General features: G+C 40.2%; 1 protein-coding gene and 1 long non-coding RNA gene across 6 annotated transcripts in view; one reads left to right on the top strand and one right to left on the bottom strand.

Moving 5' to 3' along the window:
- Positions 1–3,346: 3,346 nt before the first annotated feature.
- On the bottom strand, positions 3,347–13,554 carry LOC144077816 (aquaporin-4). 4 transcript variants are annotated; one of them, XM_077605954.1, is made up of 6 exons: positions 13,395–13,554; positions 12,130–12,324; positions 11,887–12,048; positions 9,475–9,639; positions 8,164–8,244; positions 3,347–5,172 (listed from the first exon to the last, which is right to left on the bottom strand). In XM_077605954.1, exons 1-6 carry the CDS (start codon positions 13,407–13,409, stop codon positions 4,969–4,971), a joined length of 822 nt encoding a protein of 273 aa, XP_077462080.1. In that variant the 5' UTR covers positions 13,410–13,554; the 3' UTR covers positions 3,347–4,968. The 4 variants fall into 4 exon arrangements, with proteins under 4 accessions (XP_077462080.1, XP_077462161.1, XP_077462242.1 ...); XM_077606035.1 differs by having other exon boundaries at positions 12,130–12,321; XM_077606116.1 differs by having other exon boundaries at positions 13,432–13,554.
- Positions 13,555–16,393: 2,839 nt separating this feature from the next.
- LOC144078023 (uncharacterized) overlaps positions 16,394–17,849 on the top strand; it is a 2,233-nt gene continuing 777 nt past the window's right edge. Inside the window, exons 1-3 of one of the 2 annotated variants that reach the window (XR_013301164.1) lie at positions 16,394–16,981; positions 17,044–17,122; positions 17,704–17,789. This is a non-coding gene — a long non-coding RNA (uncharacterized LOC144078023). Of the gene's footprint in view, positions 17,123–17,703; positions 17,790–17,849 lie in introns of both variants that reach the window. The other variant, XR_013301154.1, reaches the window with a different exon arrangement.

Raw genomic sequence — 17,849 nt, 5'->3', positions numbered from 1 at the left:
AGGCTTTATAACACACCCTGTGGGGGCCCCAAATGACGCCATAATCCCCCCAGTAGGACTGAGGGAGGGAGGGGCAGCATCCACGGGCATCCTAAATTAAACAAATGTAACCTTTCTCCGTCATCTTTACACAAGGGTCAAAGAGACCTTTGAAAGCAATAAAACGAGACTGAACCGCAGCACTTTTTCCGAAGTGAGTGTCGCCAAGAAAAAAAAGTATTTCCTTTTTCGCTTTTCCAGCTAATTTCAAGACACAAAACATTGAGAGCTGCTGGTGCCTAGCGGTGGACGCTATCTTTCCATGGAAGTCGTATGTCATCTGTTGACATATCATAACTGTGACAATCAAGGGACACAAACGCTGACAGACGCTGACGCACATAGATAATACAGTCGAGGCCCGGGGCGGAAAAGCCGGTGAAGTGACCCATGTAGCGAAAAGCCTGACCCTGTGAAAGCATTGTGTGGAACACGCGTGACGGCTAACGATGCTCAAGGACAAGACAAAAACGTAAAGGCAAGTCGTCCAGTTTAATGCTAACCGATGAACATGTTAAATGTGTGCGTAGTGTGAGTACTGAATGCTTCATTTTGAGATTTTCATACAGAAAAAAACAACAATCTTAAGAGAATGACTCTTACATCATGTTTTAATTTCATGTTGTGGAACATAGTCAACAATCATTCCCCAAATGAATAATAGCAAAGCCCTGAAAGTTCTGTGGGTGAGTCAGAGGTGCACTGGGGATGCAATGGGTGCATGCTGGGGTTACTGAGCAGTCCAGAGCACTCTTTCTGCTGGAGGGGGAAGTGAATGCAGATTGCTGACTTTGCCATTTCAACTGCCTTTTATACATGTTGGAAAGTAGACACACAATGTAAAATGCTGCCAGCTAGGCCGTAGTTACGGCTTTTGTGCACAATGTGTGGGTGTGTAGATTAGTTTACTGTAGATCAAATTTTGTTTTTAAAGGGACTTGTCAGGACCTGGTTTATACTGACGGTGAAAATATCTTCGTGTTAGAGCAATTTCCTACAAAACACATATTAAAGGGACTGTAAACTCATTCTGATGATATGATTCTAAATACATCAAACCTGTTTGAAGATGTGACGTGCTGAAAACATGGGCACAAACTGAGAACAACTGATTGTTTTTTTTTCTTTATATATTTATTAATTAATTTATTTATATATTTATTTATGTATTTATTTATTAACTTGTTTATTACCTATCTATTTGTGTCTAAAATGTCTTTCCTGTATCTGCATTCTTACCCTCTTAATACTGTGACAATGAAATTTCCCGAATATGGGATGAATAAAGTTATCCAATCCAATCCTTTGTGTTATAGACAGAAACTCCTTTGCTCTGATTTTTAAAAAATCTGATTTTGTGTTGTCAGGATGGCCTGGTCAGGATGGTTGTCACTACTTCTGGACCTTATTTAAGGTTTTCCATTTTAGCAAGGATACCTTTGCTACAATACATTTAATATGAATACTCCCTGGATCCCATAATGCATTAAAAAAATGGGTGACGTTAATTAAACTACCGAAAAATGGGGAGATAAAAAGACATTCCATTTCATTCATTCATTCATTCTCCCCTTCTCAAGTATAAGCGAGGCTGCCGTTGACTAACGATGCATACCAACTTTTCTGATAACAGACCGGTATAAATAACTGAATGCACAGCACTGAGTGAGTTTACAAAGGATATAGTTTATAAACTTGAAGCAAACGCAACAGGGGTTTGTCTATGGGATGCTATTTGTAATGCTGCTCTTGGTTAAAAGGTTACAAGTTTTTTAAGCATATGTAGGTTGGCGATGAACATGATGTACGCACATCGAAAGTAAATGAATGTTCTCTATATATTAGGAAACATTTCAATAATACATGCAAAATAAAATTACACCTAAATCAATTACAAAAACCATAGACAGAACAAAAATTACATATCAACTCATTGACTGCCATTTGCAACGTGCGACGTCCCAACGATTTGGATAGGGAGAGACGATCAAATGAATTGGAAGTCTAGGACCATCAATGGAACTGAAATATGAGCGTTCTCATTTATTCCTTCCAGTTTAAATTAATTGTGTCTAAAGTTGTAAGTGGCTGACAATGAGTAAATGCAAGATCCCTCAAACTTTAAAGTCATTAAATGCAAGCCCAATGCCGTATTTTTCCGTAAGCATATATGAGCAGATAAATGAAACTCAGTGGCATTAAGCAGCATGACCAAATTACTTTTAATTCAAGTTAGGGCTGCCAACCCCTCCGGAAATTCAGGAGTTTCTCTGGAAATGCAACGCAAACTCCGGGAACAACCCCCCTAAACTCCGGAAATCCCCCCAAAATGTTCACTTAAATTGTTTTTGAAGCAACCATTTCGGAAAAGTACCAAATTTCATATTTAAATGCCTCAAAATTCACACCATTGCTACGGCTCCGGCCATCTTGCTTCAACTGCACTGTAAACCAAAAGAATTTGGTAACACGAGTGCATTGTGAATCATCCGAAATACAAGTTCTGACGAATGATTTGTCTTCTGTCTTATCAATATGCCTGCTCGGCTTAAGTGCAAAATGGATGGTTATTTGGATGAAACTTCTTATAAGAAACCCAGACTCTTGCAGAGGTTTGTTGATTCATAATTGACAAAATATCCCATGTTGAAGCCGTCTCCAAAAGGACCAACATTTGCGCATTGCACAACATGCAAGTGCGACCACAGCGTGACACATGGTGGAACTACTGACTGTAAAATGTACGTAGGAGGACTCAAACACAAAGATAAACTTATTTTTATTATGCTGTACTTTTTTAATAGTTTGCAAAAACACGATATTTCAAATAATGTAAAAACTAACAGTTTGATTTAAATTGTAATCTCCCTTTTTTTCAACCTTTTATATAGATTTTGCGTGAATCGCAATCACGCCGGAAATGGGACAAGGGTACTTGTGAAATGGGGTCGAGGGAGGCTGGCAGCTCTGTATATATGTATATGTATAGATAGGATGTAGGTATGTATGCATATTAAGTATGTATATATATATATATATATATATATATATATATATATATATATATATATATATATATATATATATATATGGACAAAATATAATATGATTCAGATATTTCTTAGGCCAGCAGAGAAGGCCTTGAAGGCCCTGACGGCCTGCCACTGATGTATATTATATATATATATATATATATATATATATATATATATATATAATATACATCAGTGGTGGGCCGTCAGGGCCTTCAAGGCCTTCTCTGCTGGCCTAAGAAATATCTGAATCATATTATATTTTGTCCATCAATACTTATTATTCCAAATGGTCTGTTAGCTTCCTTTCATTGCTTTTCCCCCTGGTTGCACTGCTTCCAGATGTGTGTTTTCATATTGAAGCATTTAACCAATCACATTTCAGCCATTATTTGTTGCCAGATCAGATCTGCCTCAAAGCCTTCCCAATCAGTTCTGTGGGCTCTGCTGCATTAAACTAGACTGTTGCTTTTAACTAATCAGATTTCGCGTTGGCAACCCCACAATGCTTTTTCATGACTGGGATACGTCATTGCTTTCACCAACTATGATTGGCTAGTAGGCGGGCCAAAGCCATAGTGAGGCAGCCAGAGATCGCAAACTCCACCCACAATGGCCGACAGAAGCAAAAACAAATGGATTCTGTTGCAGACTTGCTCACAAAGCTATTTTCCAGACGGACTTTTCCAGAAAAAAATGGACATCATTAAGAAAGGGCGGTCAACTCCAAAGCTAGCAAGCCTGTTACAGCCGGGAAAATGGTGTGTGCGCCACTTTCATACTCCGGGCCCGGTTCTGATGTCTAAAAAGCTCCAGTATTTGTATTTAATCAATAAATGCTTTTTTCGGCTGGATTTTACCCCATTTTCGGGCAATGTTTGCCCGTACGCCATTGACGTTCATCGCTGTCTTTTCCCGGGAAAATCACCCCCTGGCCTGGTTTTAATGTCTGAAAAGCTCCAGTATTTGTATTTAATCATGAAATGCTGCTAGGAAGTGGATTTTACCCCATTTTTGTTGTGCATTAATTTATTGATTATTTTTTTATGTGTCGCAGCTGTAGTTGCAGTAGAGGTTTTATAGCCATAAAATAGTTTTTGAGGGTTGGATTGATACGTTGAAGGCGCTACCAGAAAATGCACCGCCCGCCACTGGTATATGTGTGTATGTATGTATATATATATATATATATATATAACGATGGCTGCAACTTTTGTCGCAGTGGGGTGCAGTCCCTCCTTATCTATCAGATGCCCCAGGTATTCTACTTTCTCCTGCATGAAATCACATTTTGCTCTTTTCACTCTTACCCCGTAGCTCTATATATATATATATATATATATATATATATATATATATATATATATATATATATATATATATATATATATATATATATATATATATACACACACACATATACCAGTGGCGGGCGGCCACTGATATACATACATTATATACATTTCCTCCCAAAAGTGGGGTATCAGTACAGCATTGGCCAAAACCACACAGGATTGAGAGCCAATAAATGGTTTCCTTGCAACACTAGTTATAATCACTGAATGTGCTTCCCTCTAATTAGCTATTAATCTGCTTGGATCTGTTTGATTGTGAATAGAAGGCCTACGAGAAGAGACAAACACCAAGGCAGCAACTAAAATCATTGTTGAAGCTCTTTAGCATTTCAAAGCCTCGCTGCCCTCAGGATGCAACGTACACAACAACAATGAGCGTGGGCTTGGTTTTAGGAGGGTTTCAATTAGCATGCATTGTGTAGTCTAATGGTTTGCAAATGTAAACAGTGCGCGACAGAATAAAATATGGTCTCTGAGCTCCAAAACAAGCAAACAAACATTCAGCCTTTGTGTGTTCTCACTTAGTGCCATCAATTGTTGTCTTATTTGTGGGCTTGTTTTGATCTGTTGGCCTTCTGAGTCACCGTGGAAAGGGACGAGCCAGTCATACTGGTCGTCTCCACAATCTCAATGTCTTTGCACATCAGACACGCCACAAGCTTCTGGCGGGAGGCGCTTTGTGCAAAGAAGAACTCGTGGGACATGCCGGCCAGAACTGCCCCGAGGACCGGTCCAATCCAGTACACCTGCAGGTGAACAGAAATTGTTATGGAATTCTTCATTGGCTATTCTCGAATGATAAGACAGCATCAAAATTTTTTCAGTGACAAAGAAGTGCTCCATTGTGATTCATGGGCCTCATTTTCTTGATCATTTAGGTTTATTGGGGTTGTGGATCATTGTTAAGGGCAGCCCGTCGACTGAGTGGTTAACACGGCCTCACAGTGGGGGACCTGGGTTCAAATCCAGGTCGGGCCACCTGTGTGTAGAATTTGCATGTTCTCCCTGGGCCTGCATGGGTTTTCTCCGGGTACTCCGGTTTCCTCCCACATTCCGAAGACATCCATGGTAGGCGGATTGGACACCAAATTGCCTCTAGGTATGAGTGTGAGCGTGAATGTTTTTTTGTCTCCTTGTGCCCTGCGATTGGCTGGCCACCAATCCAGGGTGTCCCCCGCCTCTTGCCCAAAGTCAGCTGGGATGGGCTCCAGCACCCCCCGCGACCTTAGATGAGGATAAAGCAGTTTAGAAAACGAGATGAGATGAGAGATGGATCATTGTTAAGCTAAGTTTGCTGCTTAGTTAGCAGAGGGGCTAGCATTGTTAGCATGTATTCATGACACAAACATAAGTACAGCGGTACCTCTACATACGAGCAGCTCTACCTACGAGATGCTCGAGATACGAGGAAAATTTCGAGCAAATAATTCGCTCTATATACGAGAAAAAATTCGAGATACGAGAAAGCCAGGTGGCCATGACATGAGAGGCTGTTTATCATTGTAGCGTCTTTTTTTGCCGCATCTCTTTTGTGTAAAACAGATATCTACGAGCACTGAACGATTTCTTCACACGAGTTTCTTCTATACATGGACCAGAAAATGTACAACGCGCATGCACGGGCAAAAAGAGAGCTTTCTTGGTAATGAAGTATACTCGTGCACACAACACCGATAGCCAATGGCACACTTTCTCAGAATAAAACTTCATTACCCACAATCAATACGTGGGTAGGCTGAGCGGTTGCATTTTTTCCTTCCTTAGCCTGTTAGCTCCCGCGATCGCTCATTCAAGACTACTTCTCGTTGGCAAGCGGTCGTGCGTTACCCTATTGTGAGGACATTTGTGTCCATCATTTTCGGAATATTTTGAAGGGAATACAACAGCAAACAGCCCATCAATAGCGAACGTGAGGGTGGAGGCGTGGCAAAAAGCTAACCGAATGGTAAAACAAATTAAAACAAAATTAGAATTCAGTTTTGTGTAAAGTTACATTAAACGTATGTTTGAGTGTGTCTGTCTATATTAATCCAAGTTCATTTAAATTTGTTTGTTGGGTGACGAGTGCGTTGCCGTGGATAAAGTCCCACGGAAATGTAGAAGTTTATATGTGTATATATATGAATATATATATATATATATATATATATATATATATATATATATATATATATATATATATATATATATATATATATCAGTGGCGGGCCGTCAGGGCCTTCAAGGCCTTCTCTGCTGGCCTAAGAAATATCTGAATCATATTATATTTTGTCCATCAATACTTATTATTCCAAATGGTCTGTTAGCTTCCTTTCATTGCTTTTCCCCCTGGTTGCACTGCTTCCAGATGTGTGTTTTCATATTGAAGCATTTAACCAATCACATTTCAGCCATTATTTGTTGCCAGATCAGATCTGCCTCAAAGCCTTCACAATCAGTTCTTGCGGGCTCTGCTGCATTAAACTAGACTGTTGCTTTTAACCAATCAGATTTCGAGTTGGCAACCCCACAATGATTTTTCATAGGCGTTAGCATTTTGCTGGCTGGGACATGTCAGGTGTGTGGGGGGCACTTTCAGCGCGCTAACTTAGCTCCACAAGCAAATAGTATATTGTTGTGTTCATTTAAAGCTATTTTCAAAACGGACTATGCCGGAAATATGACAGGACAGGCTCGACTTTCATCATTAGCTTCGATGGCGATAGGAAAGAAGGAAGGAAGAAAGGAGGATGGATTTTGTGTAAAAAGGATTTTTGGTGAGTAAAATATGGCTATATTCCTAAATAATATTTCAATTGTGGGCCAAGTTATGATATCTTAAAAGCTCCAGTGTTTGTATTTAAGCTCCAGTGTTTGTATTTAATCACAAAATGCTGCTAGGAAGTGGATTTTACCCCAGTTTAATTTTTGGCGTTTCACCATTGACGTCCATCGCTGTCTTCCCGGGAAAAATCACCCCCCTGGCCTGGTTGTAATGTCTCAAAAGCTCCAGTATTTGTATTCAATCAATAAATGATGCTAGGAAGTGGATTTTACCTAATTTTAGTGCATTTTTTGTCATTTCACGTATGGACGTATCGACGTTCATCGCTGTCTATTTACCCGGGAAATGATACTCCGGGCCCGGTTCTGATGTCTAAAAAGCTCCAGTATTTGTATTTAATCAATAAATGCTGTTTTCGGCTGGATTTTACCCCATTTTCGGGCAATGTTTGCCCGTACGCCATTGACGTTCATCGCTGTCTTTTCCCGGGAAAATCACCCCCTGGCCTGGTTTTAATGTCTGAAAAGCTCCAGTATTTGTATTTAATCATGAAATGCTGCTAGGAAGTGGATTTTACCCCATTTTTGTTGTGCATTAATTTATTGATTATTTTTTATGTGTCGCAGCTGTAGCTGCAGTAGAGGTTTTATAGCCATAAAATAGTTTTTGAGGGTTGGATTGATACGTTGAAGGCGCTACCAGAAAATGCACCGCCCGCCACTGTTATATGTGTGTGTGTGTGTATATATATATATATATATATATATATATATATATATATATATATATATATATATATATGTATATGACATGAGTATTAAAATATTACATTATATATGGTTGGAGGTTGAGATGGACAAATTGTTAGAGTGATGCAATGGAGTGATAGAACCTTGTCTTTTCAGTGAAACACTTGAAACACTTGGTTGGTGCAATATGACAGACAGACAGTATTAGGATTGAGAGTACTCACCCAGTGGTTTTCCCAAATTCCTGTGACGAGGGCCGGACCCAGAGAGCGAGCAGGATTCATACTGGCACCAGAAAACCGAGCCTGCTCGAAAAACAACATGTAAGCAACCACAAGCCTAATGAATAATTCTGAAGAAAAAAAATCGGAATTGGATGATTTCAGCCTAGGGTGTGAAACTAGCCAAAATGTGCCAAATCATATTTCATCTTCTACAGTGCCTTGTGGTGTAAATAATATAAGCCCATCCTAGTCCATCAGAGCACAAAGAAATTTAGAGGCATTCACTCTCATGTCAATAAACCCTATAACGTCATTAATAAACCTTTTTTTTTTTAAAGCCTATTTTAACTAAAGGTTATTTTAAAATCTTCACCCTCTGTAAAATTAAACAAGGCTTGTTGATGCTGGTGCTGTGGGTGGTCCTACCATTCACTAGGTTTTAGGCAGCAAAGACTTTTTCACACAATGAATGTATATTTTTTCCGTGATGATTATAATTGCTTTTTAAAGACAGCAGTTTCTGTTTGCTTTGGTCATATTTGTCTGATATTAACATTTGTTTGATGACTTAAAGAAAATAAGTAAATAAGCATACTATACAATATCATACAGTATGGTACACTTCAATGGAGCTTTTCCACCTTCAAGGAACTCAAATTACTTTGACACGATATCCTCGTAAAGCTACTGATGATGCAGCATCAGAAGCAATGTGGGGCAGTATTTTGCTCAACAACACTAAGACAAGGTCACCAGGATAGTCAATTGAACCCACAACTTCTGCGTTGGGGCAGGATTATTCTACCCCTGAACAACACCACACCACGCATATAGTGTATGCTTCTATCTACAATTTACATTGCTATACATTAAAGTAAGTGTAGACTGTTAAACTGTAATTAATTAGTACAGGATAAAAAACATAGGGGTGGCGCGAGTGGTTAGCATGTCGGCCTCAGACCTCTGGGGTCCTGGGTTCAAATCCAGGTCACGTCCACCTGTGTAGTTGCATGTTCTCCCCGGGCCTGCATGGATTTCCTCCGGGTCCTCCGGTTTCCTCCCACATTCCAAAAACATGCATGGGAGGCTGATTGGACACTCTAAATTGGCCGTAGGTGTGTGAGTGTGAGTGTGCATGGTTGTCTGTCTCCTTGTGCCCTGCAATCGACTGGCCACCGATTCAGGCTGTCCCCCTCCTCTGGCCCAGAGTCAGCTGGGATAGGCTCCAGCACCCCCCACGGCCCTAAGTGGATAAAGCGGTTCAGAAAATGAGATAAGATGAAGATAAAAACAGCATCAAACTGCTCTTACCCCTATCATCACGCCAGCAGTGTGTGCCAGTCCAATAGCAAGATTTCCTGGTTCTGGGCTTTCCCTTCGCCGCTGGGCCTCAACTGAGAAAACAGTGAAAACCAACTGGAAGGTGCATAAGACTTCAATGCCGAGAGCCTGTGCTGCATTCAAGTCGATGGGCACCTGCACAACAAGCAGCGAAGACGCCGGAAGACATTTGTTTCATTTTTCATTAAAATGATGCAGTTCCTTAAAATTACAATCAATTTGACCCAAATTAACTCATTGGCTGCCAAATACGGCCAAGGTCTTTGAACAATACATGCTGCCGACCTGCCAGTTCAAAGGGATTGGACGTCTGCGAGGGGCAAACTCTTAAATCTACAACAGATGGATGAAAAGAGACACATGGTTGGATGTCTATCCTTGTCAATGGCAGTCAATGAGTTAATTGTGTGTATAAAGCCGGCGCATGTACAAAAGGCGTCTGGCTGTGAAGACGTGCATATTTGATCAATGACAAAAGCAGGGTTCGTACAGGTTTCATAAAGTGGCATTTTTTTACTTTTTGAAAGGAACTTTTCAGGACGATCTAAATCAGCTGTGGCGAACAAGTTAGACACAAAGAGCCAACATTTTTAAGACAGTCAAAGAGTGACACCTTACGTCAGAAGCAGCAAAAAAAAATCCAATCTGGCTAATTATAAATGTCATTTATTTATTTCAATGGGCCTTGATGAATTTGAGTGTGTTTTAAGACAGAATAAAAATTAAGAGAATCATGAAACGAGGCAAAGAGCCACAATATACAAAAATATATAATAAGAAGCAAAGAGCCACATTCATTTTGGCTGGGAACCACATGCGGCTCGAGGGCCACGCGTTCGCCACTCCTGATCTACAACAAAATGTAATGTCAATTTTGCAGCAGATTTAACTACCTCACCAAAATTTAGGAACTTTTAGAATGCCTGAAAGTTTTTGACATGTACCTTCATGTAATATAGAAGAGTATAAATTTCAACCAATCAAAAACCTGCTTGCCTAAATGGCTTAAGGACACTATCCAGGTAAATGAATGTAAAAAAAAAAAAAAAATGTAATCTTTATTTTCAAGTGAAGGAGGGTTGATTAACAATTTGAAAAATGACAAAAATTGATTTTTTTTTGCTGAATAATAGTGGACAATAAATGCCCATTACGTATTTCCAGTAATTTGGCACACTTGCCATGAGCAGCATTTTAATATGCCAGTTGTGTTTTACCCAATCAACTGTGAGTCTACCAACACTTGTGACATCAGATACACACACCATTTCCTAAGCTTTTGCAATGGCATTGTTTTTTTACATGTAAATTGTCCCTTCTATACTCACATGTGGACTGATTTTTGCTCGAATAAAAATAATATATGAAAAAGAGAATGTTGAGTATTTTGTCTTACTTATATTACTGTAGGTTAATTTATCTTTCTATCTACTGTCACTTTAGGGGACTGTATTTTGCTCTTCATCTATACTACAGTCGTGTGGTGTATAATTGTTTCATATGAATTTTACTTGGAAAAAATGATAAAGAAAACAAACGGTAGTGTCAGTATGCTACAATGTTTGGCTCTGCAAAGAGGAAAATATTAGGAGCAATTAAAGGCAAAGGTGCAGGAAGCAAAAAAATGCAGCATTCTATTTCACCCGACCAAGAACTTCCTCTGCATCCAAAATAGAACAAAGCAAAAGAACATGATGCCAGAAGTGGTACAAGAAATTTACATCTATTTATCTGAATCTATTTTTTTTTAATCAGCGTTTACATGTGACGTGCTGTCAGAGGTACAGATTTGTTAAACCAATTATGGCCTGGTTTGATTGGGCCTCAGATTTATGTCGCTATTAAATGTGTGGCAAAGAAGCATTGCAGAGCCCAACACTTCTCTGGCCTCCCCACTGTTTGTGTGCAATTTACTGTACAACACATTGGGAAATCGCAACGTTTTCCCTGTCTGGTTTACATCTGGTGATATCACAATTTATTAATCATTGTTTCAAAAAACACGGTTGAATTGCTTGGAAAAAAAATCTACTAAAATGCTGTCCGCCACAACAATGAAACTGCACAGGTGAGGGTAAGACTCCCTAAATACAAGTCTCTTCCAATTATCGACTTTGGGGCATTTAAACTGGGATTACATTTGCGTGTGGCGCATGTACCCCGAAATGTGACAGTGTCTCTTTAAGATTCTGCAGGAATTCTGAAAATGACAGAATTTTACTGTTAAAAATTGTCCTTATTTATCATTCCTTCTTTAACTGACTTCTGATTCCAAGACCTATAATAATATGAGGCAATCATTCGAGGCAAACCATCACTACATTGTGTCCCGCCACAAAAATGACACCTCTGATGTAAACCATGTTTTCTGAAAGAACAAACCCTGTTGACGAAGCAGTCTGCAGTGCTTTTGTGGGACAAAGCCAAATAGAGGGCCCAAGCCCCTAAAGACGCCCCCAAACACTGGGCAGTGATATAAAAGAGAGCCCTCATGACCTCCAGCCTCCGGGTGGCCAGCAGTGACAACGTGACAGCAGGGTTAACCTGAGCACAAAGAACACAAATACTTTCACATTAAAGAATAAAAAGGAACAAGAAGAAGAAAAATCGAATCATCTGAGGTACCTGTGCCCCGCTAATGTCACCAAAACAGTGTCCAAGAGGTACAATGACTGCACCGACTGCCACCGCCGAGTATAAGGGTCTCCCGGTGTCCTCCCCATGACCCAGTACGGATGCACCCAGCACAGCACTCACCAATACCAGCGTGCCGATCATCTCTGCTACCACAGCTCGCCAGAACTGACGGCTTCGTAGCTCCTCGGGGTGAGGGCACAAAACATCGTTTCTCAAAACTGAGCTATTGACGCTCATTACACTCATTTGACAGCAATAGTAGGTGTTCAAATAAGGAGGATGGCAGCAAACAGATGAATGTTAATTCGCTGTCAGCCTCACAGTTAAAATTAATTAGACGTCGCATTTAATTTCACAGAAAAGGATGAAAATAAGCAGAATGGACATGTATCATCGTCAAAGACACTGAAAGAGTTCAACTTTATGAAATTTAACAAGAACAAAAAAATCTACTTTAGTGTATTTTACCCAGTGTATATTTTAATTACTAATTTCAATTTTGTTTTTCAATTAACATTTGATTCATTGATCATTTTATTTGTTCATAATATATATGGTATAAAGATGAAATTATGAATACCATTTATTAAAAAAAATATTAAAATGTAAAAAAAATAGAAATAATGTATGAATTTGTTTTAAAAAATAACATGCATAAGTGGAAAATGCATTTTGAGTATGGACGTACAGTATGTACACTGTTAATTTTATGCTGATTGGACTATGACAACTTAAATATTTCAAAACATTTATGTAACGTGCATATTTACATGCAGGGTTACGATGTGGTATTTTGGATATATTACTTTTTTTAAACTTGTGGGTATTAATGGAGATTTGAGGGGGCATTTTAAGGTACGGTTTATCTGATACACAGATACATTTAATCACATTAAACCTACAATTTTGGTTTTGTAAAATAGATTGTTCTGATTACCCACTTTCTAGATTTTTTTAACTACGTGCCTCATCCAATGCTTCCATTTAACTCACATTAGTTCTTGCAACACAAAGAGAATTTAAATCTTACAGTAAAAGTTACGCTAACATAGATGCTTAAAATAATATTGGGCAACTATATAAATAAATTCCCTATTAGGATCGAACTTTCAATATGTTTTTGTCTCAGTTAAATACCATGATAAGGATCCGACTTTGAAAATTCCAGGAATTTTGCCAGGAATCAATTACAAATGAAAACATAATTCCCAATAACCCATTCTACAGCAGTACAATAAAATAATGTTCCTCACCTCATGCCACGTCATTTAAACGCACCAAATGTCTCACCGGCTGCGATCAGGAGGTTTGTCCGTTCTTTGATGGCATCTGTCCGTCTGTCAGGTGGTGAGGCGTTCAGGGTTGTCACTCCATCCTTCATTAGACTCTAAGAGGTCTCTTGAAGAAGAAAAGAACACAGTCTCCTCCCCCACCCACACCCCCACCATCCCCCAAATTTCCTTCCTAATGAAAAAGTTCCCTCAGTAATGTGTATATGCGCACATTAGTCATCACACGTGTACTTCTTTGTAGCCTCCTATACCGCCCTTCTCTAGCAGGGTCCAGTCACACTGCGTTGGTGACCTTGATCACATCCTCACTTGTCTCCAAAGTGAAGTGATTGTGGCCCCTTAAAAAGTCTAGGCACCATGTGCTCGAACCCAAAAACAGGAACACTTGGCTACCACAATTGCCAAGGTTGGAACTACGAATGCAACATTGGGATGGTTGAGATTTCCACCTGAGGACATAACACATTAAGAGCAAAAACAGAGCGCATAAAGTACATCAAATGTCTGTTTTGACCTACAATTTGATGCCCATTCAGAACATCCATTATCACGGCTACAAATTAGCCTACTTGTGTCGCATCTCTCTGATCTCCATGGTGACGAAACCTTTCATAATCCTGTTGCCATGACGCCTATTGTGTTGCCGCATCTGGGCGCACTTTATTTTGTTTTCATCACTGATATCAAACAAACATAGTTGAACACATTGAAGTTGAAAAGAACGGGCGTATTCTATCATTTTCATCCTCTCGGCGTCACATAAATGTAGTTAATCTCATAGCATCCCAAGATGTGAAGGACCTTCTGTTTGGGCCCCCCCCCCCCATCATAGGGTGTTTGGATTTGGACCTTCCGGGTGTCAGAGCCCCTCAATCTGGTAGACTGGGTCCAGAATGAACTGGTTAGAGTTGAGGGGTTGGCCTATTATGAGGTGGATTAGGCCCTTCTTATCACGGCAACTGTCAAACTGTTATCCCCCCTTTGTGGGACTAAGTCCAAATGTGTGGAGCGGGCACAGCAGTGATGGGCGGGGGGAGTCGCACTGGAACCCGCTGGCGTGGGGACTTTTCAGCCCCTCTACCCAGAGTGCTGACGTTTACACAATTTGGCCCCATACACAAAGTGCCAACTGGGGGATTTGAGAGAATGATGGAGAAAGATATATTTAACATATTGTAAATTTTTCGGTTAACTGTTTCACGAGGCGGACATGATTAAGACTGTCAAGGTGAGAAGTTTTCCCACTTGAACTTGAAGCAGCTGGCGGTGATGGTAACCCCTTCTGGGGAGGAGCATGTCCCTCAGACAGGAGCCTCCTTCCAGCCGAGCAGACGTGCAAACACTTCTCTGGCCAACAAGAACTTACTGGCAAGACAAACGTGACATCGATAGACATCAAGCCCATTTTCACTGGGAGAGGCTGACAGCAAATTATCACTGAGGCATGAACCTCTCTGTACCCCGTGATATGATATGATTTGCAGTAAAAGCCTCTCGACAACGATGCTCCCACAAGGTGGTGATATTTTTTTTTGATAAATAGGTCAGGAAAACAATCTCCAAGTCATTGATGGCGTAGTGGTTGATTCGCCTGACTTGGGTGAGGGCAACGTAGGATCAATTCCCCACTCAGTGGCGGTGACATTGTGAGTGCTCTAGGAACCCTGCATTTTAAATCACAATTCCTATATTATAACATGAAACAGTGATCAAGCAAGAAAAAAAATCATCAAATGTGATTTTTACTGTACTTCATTAATGAACTGTATTGTATTCAAAAAGCTTGTTGAACAGTTAATTCAATTTTTTTTCTTCTATTTTTGCTTACCACTAAAGGAAGCCAGCGTACCACTGATGACCCCATCCACTCTTTGAGAACAACTCATTTGCCCCATCATGCTTTTTTCAAATGATCTTTTAACCTAAACACGTAAACTCTCAAGACAAAAAAATGTGATCCATGTGATTAATGATGACATTTGGCAACAAATATTTTGGGGATATGCCCTGTGATTGGTTAGCCACCAATTCAGGGTGTCCCCTGCCTGCTGCCCATAGTTAACTGGGATAACCACCTGACCGACCCTAGGATAAGCGGTTCAGAAAATGAATGTATGAGCAGAAATACATGGTAAACATCACTTCTTTTTAAGAATTTGAGCAGTACAATGACAGACATGATCACAGAAGCCCAATAGAAAATTGACATTGTTATGGTCAGATGGCCACGGAGTCAGCAATGCTTAAAAATTGCAAACCTTTGGGCTTGTTTGTCTCCGGTGAATTTCTCGTTGTATCGCAGGGGAAAGCAATGAAAGCTTTTTATTACGATAAAGCATTAAACTTCCAAAAAGCTGTGCTTCCTTCAAATATGAATTAAGCACACTCACATTTTTAAGTCTTCCTCAGTAACTTATTGGAAATATTTGTAACTCATTAAGTGAACACACTTAATGCTGACGCTTGTTCATTTATCCCCTGCCCGTTAAAATGGTTTAGAAGTCTAGCCCCAACAATAGTAGCCAATGAATAATTATTTAATTGAATTGAATGTTTTTTGTCACTATACAAGTATGATGATATTTAAAACTTCACAATGAAGTGCACAAATAATAAATAAATAATAATAATACAATAAATAAATAATCAATAAAGGCAGTAGATTTGTCCACTCTTATTTGTTTTCCATGTTTTACAGCCTTTCTATCCTTTTTAATTACAGTTTAATATTTAATTACTTTATTTTGTACTTTATACTTTTTACTTTAATGTTTTTACAACTTTCTTTGTTCTGTTAGCTTGGCTTCTTTCTTCTATTTCTTTTTTGGAACCATTCAGCCATGCCTGTGCTGTCATACACATGATATCAGCTGTGAACAAAGAAAGAGCAACACCTCGATGCCGCTGGAAATCCGGAGCTGGAAAAAAGTGCCGAGAGAAGAAACGACGCTTCAGGCCAATCATTCCATCTATTATTATGGGGAACGCGAGATCCCTCCCCGATAAGATGAAAGAGCTGTCGGTGCTTACCAGGCCGGAAATGGAGTATATGAAGTGTTGTACTCTGTTGCTGTTGATTCGCCAGACTACTGAGGGACTATGCGGATAAGCTTGGAAGAGTGATTCTGCATATTTTCAACCTCGGTCTCAGTCTGCAGAAGTTCCTTACCTTGTGGAAGACTTCCTGTGTGTGGTTCCAGTTTTATCCAACTCTACAATGTCTTTTTCTTGTTTCTGTATCCATTCTTGCTACTGCAACCAGGATGGCGCCACTCAAGTGCCAGCCGGTAGTGGTAGCTCCGTCCGTTCTTGCTCGTTTTGTGTTTTTGCTGCTTTTCTATCTTTTTTAATTGCATTTTAATATTTCTTAATGTTTTCCCATATACTTTGCTTTGTCCTTTGTCCTTTTTGCTTTGCTGTTCTGCGACCTTTGCGACTCGACCCCACCCGTCGCATGGCTTGGTTTCTTTGTGCTAGTCCTAGACGTCTTTGGAGCCGTTCAGACGTGCCTCCGTTGTCATGCACGCGGGATCAGCTGTGAGCAAGAGGTAACGCTCCAGACCGAGCATTCCATCATTGTTATGGAAGCGTGAGATCTATCCCCGGTCAGATGGAGGAGCTGCCGGTGCTTGCTGGGCTGCTTGCATGCTTTGAAGCCCCCCACCAGCCCCTCCGCTGCTGCTGATCAGGTGATATGACAGTTTAGGAGGATCTAGGCAAGGAAGATGATCTTTAAAAACCCTAGACTACTGTGGGAATGTATGTAAGAGTGATTCTGCATATTTAACCTCAGTCTCAGTCTGCAGAAGGTCCCCACCTTGTGGACTTCCTGTGTGTGCCTCCAGTTTTATACCTAGGTCTACAATGTCTTGTGTGTCTGTCTTGCTACTGCAACCAATGAAATTTCCCAAATACGGGCTGAAATAAAGTTCTAATCTAATTCTAATAAATAAGTAGGTACAAAAAGTGACTAAAGTGGTTAGCAGCCTAAGGAGTTTTAGTGCGAGTACAGGATAAGACATTGGTCTTGATTAGGTCCTCCTAGGTGCAGAACTCGAGTTGATTTTGGTGACGGCTCTTGGTTAGAAACTGTCCTTGAGACCGTTTGTTTTGGCAGTTATGGCCCTGTAGCACCTGCAAGAGGGCTGCAGGTTGGAGGGGGAAGCTGGACTGTGTATTGTCTTTTATGATGCTCTTTGCTCATTCTAGTCACCATAGATGGTGGACAGATCTATGGACTGTGTTGATCACTGTCTGCGGTCTTTTCCAGTCGGCTTCTGTGCAGCCTGAGTGCCACACTGACACAGCATAGGTCAGCATGTTCTCAATGGCTGACCAGTAGAAGGTCATCAGCAGGTTGGTGTTCAGGTGCTCCTTCCTGAGTACTCTCAGGAAATGTAGCCTCTGCTGCGCCTT

The sequence above is a fragment of the Stigmatopora argus genome, chromosome 1, assembly GCF_051989625.1.
Source record: "Stigmatopora argus isolate UIUO_Sarg chromosome 1, RoL_Sarg_1.0, whole genome shotgun sequence".
NCBI lineage: Eukaryota > Metazoa > Chordata > Actinopteri > Syngnathiformes > Syngnathidae > Stigmatopora > Stigmatopora argus.
The sequence above is the reverse complement of the archived record's forward strand: the minus strand, read 5'-3'. Positions and strand labels throughout refer to the sequence as shown.

Coding starts and splice junctions, on each gene's coding strand:
- LOC144077816 (XM_077605868.1), bottom strand. CDS start 12,387: ATGAGTGTAATGAGCGTCAATAGCTCAGTTTTGAGAAACGATGTTTTG. Junction 12,049..12,129: donor GTGACATTAGCGGGGCACAG/GTACCTCAGATG, acceptor CTTTGTGCTCAG/GTTAACCCTGCTGTCACGTT. Junction 9,640..11,886: donor CAGACTGCTTCGTCAACAGG/GTTTGTTCTTTC, acceptor CTTGTTGTGCAG/GTGCCCATCGACTTGAATGC.